The 553-nt window shown below is 68.0% G+C and overlaps 2 protein-coding genes across 2 annotated transcripts in view; both read right to left on the bottom strand.

The window, feature by feature from the left end:
* Hoxb6 (homeobox B6) overlaps positions 1-551 on the bottom strand; it is a gene marked incomplete at its 5' end in the record, with an annotated part of 1,695 nt that extends 1,144 nt beyond the window's left edge. Inside the window, one exon of the mRNA XM_010620311.1 lies at positions 437-551. Within this exon, the coding sequence (XP_010618613.1) occupies positions 437-551 (115 nt within the window). The remainder of the gene's footprint in view (positions 1-436) is intronic.
* The window catches only part of Hoxb3 (homeobox B3), a gene marked incomplete at its 3' end in the record, with an annotated part of 51,987 nt that overhangs the window by 44,623 nt on the left and 6,811 nt on the right, over positions 1-553 (bottom strand).

The following is a 553-nucleotide window of genomic DNA, read 5'->3' as shown; positions in this document are numbered from 1 at the left end:
GGGCTGGGGGAGGGGGGCGGGGGCTCGAGGGACAGCAAAACCAGCCCCTGAGCCCCTGCCCCTTTCCTGGCAGGGATCCTGGCTTGGCCCAGCGCGCGGGGAGCGGGTGGGCTCCCCCGGCTCCCTGCGCAGCTGAGACTTTGCAAACTTTGCAACTCCTGCGGCCCAGAGGACTGCGTAGGAGACCCCGCGAGGGCGCCCTGTCTTCCCGGTCCTCCTAACTGAGATGCCCACCTACCCACCCCCGCAAAAAAGAAAGAAAATAGGCGAGGGGTGTCAGAGGCAAAGCACTCGTCGTCCCCTAGGCGTGAGGCCCTGAGCTCAGTCCTGGGTGCCCGAGACGCCCACCCAGCAGCCGCGGGGAGGAGGAAGAGGAGGGCGCTCGCTAGCTCCCAGCCCCTGGGTGGGGGCCGCGGGGGCGCAGAGTGGTACTCACTGTTGCACGAATTCATCCGCTGCATCCAGGGGTACACCGGCGTGGAGCACTTCTGCTCCTCCGTGTCGCCGAACACGCTCTTGTCCTGCGCGCAGTCGGGCTTCCGCGGCTCGGGGT

The sequence above is a fragment of the Fukomys damarensis genome, unplaced genomic scaffold (assembly GCF_012274545.1).
Source record: "Fukomys damarensis isolate Sample0158 unplaced genomic scaffold, DMR_v1.0_HiC HiC_scaffold_13, whole genome shotgun sequence".
In the NCBI taxonomy this organism is placed as follows: Eukaryota; Metazoa; Chordata; class Mammalia; order Rodentia; family Bathyergidae; genus Fukomys; species Fukomys damarensis.
Note: the sequence above shows the minus strand (reverse complement) of the source record. Positions and strands in the feature narration are given on the sequence as shown.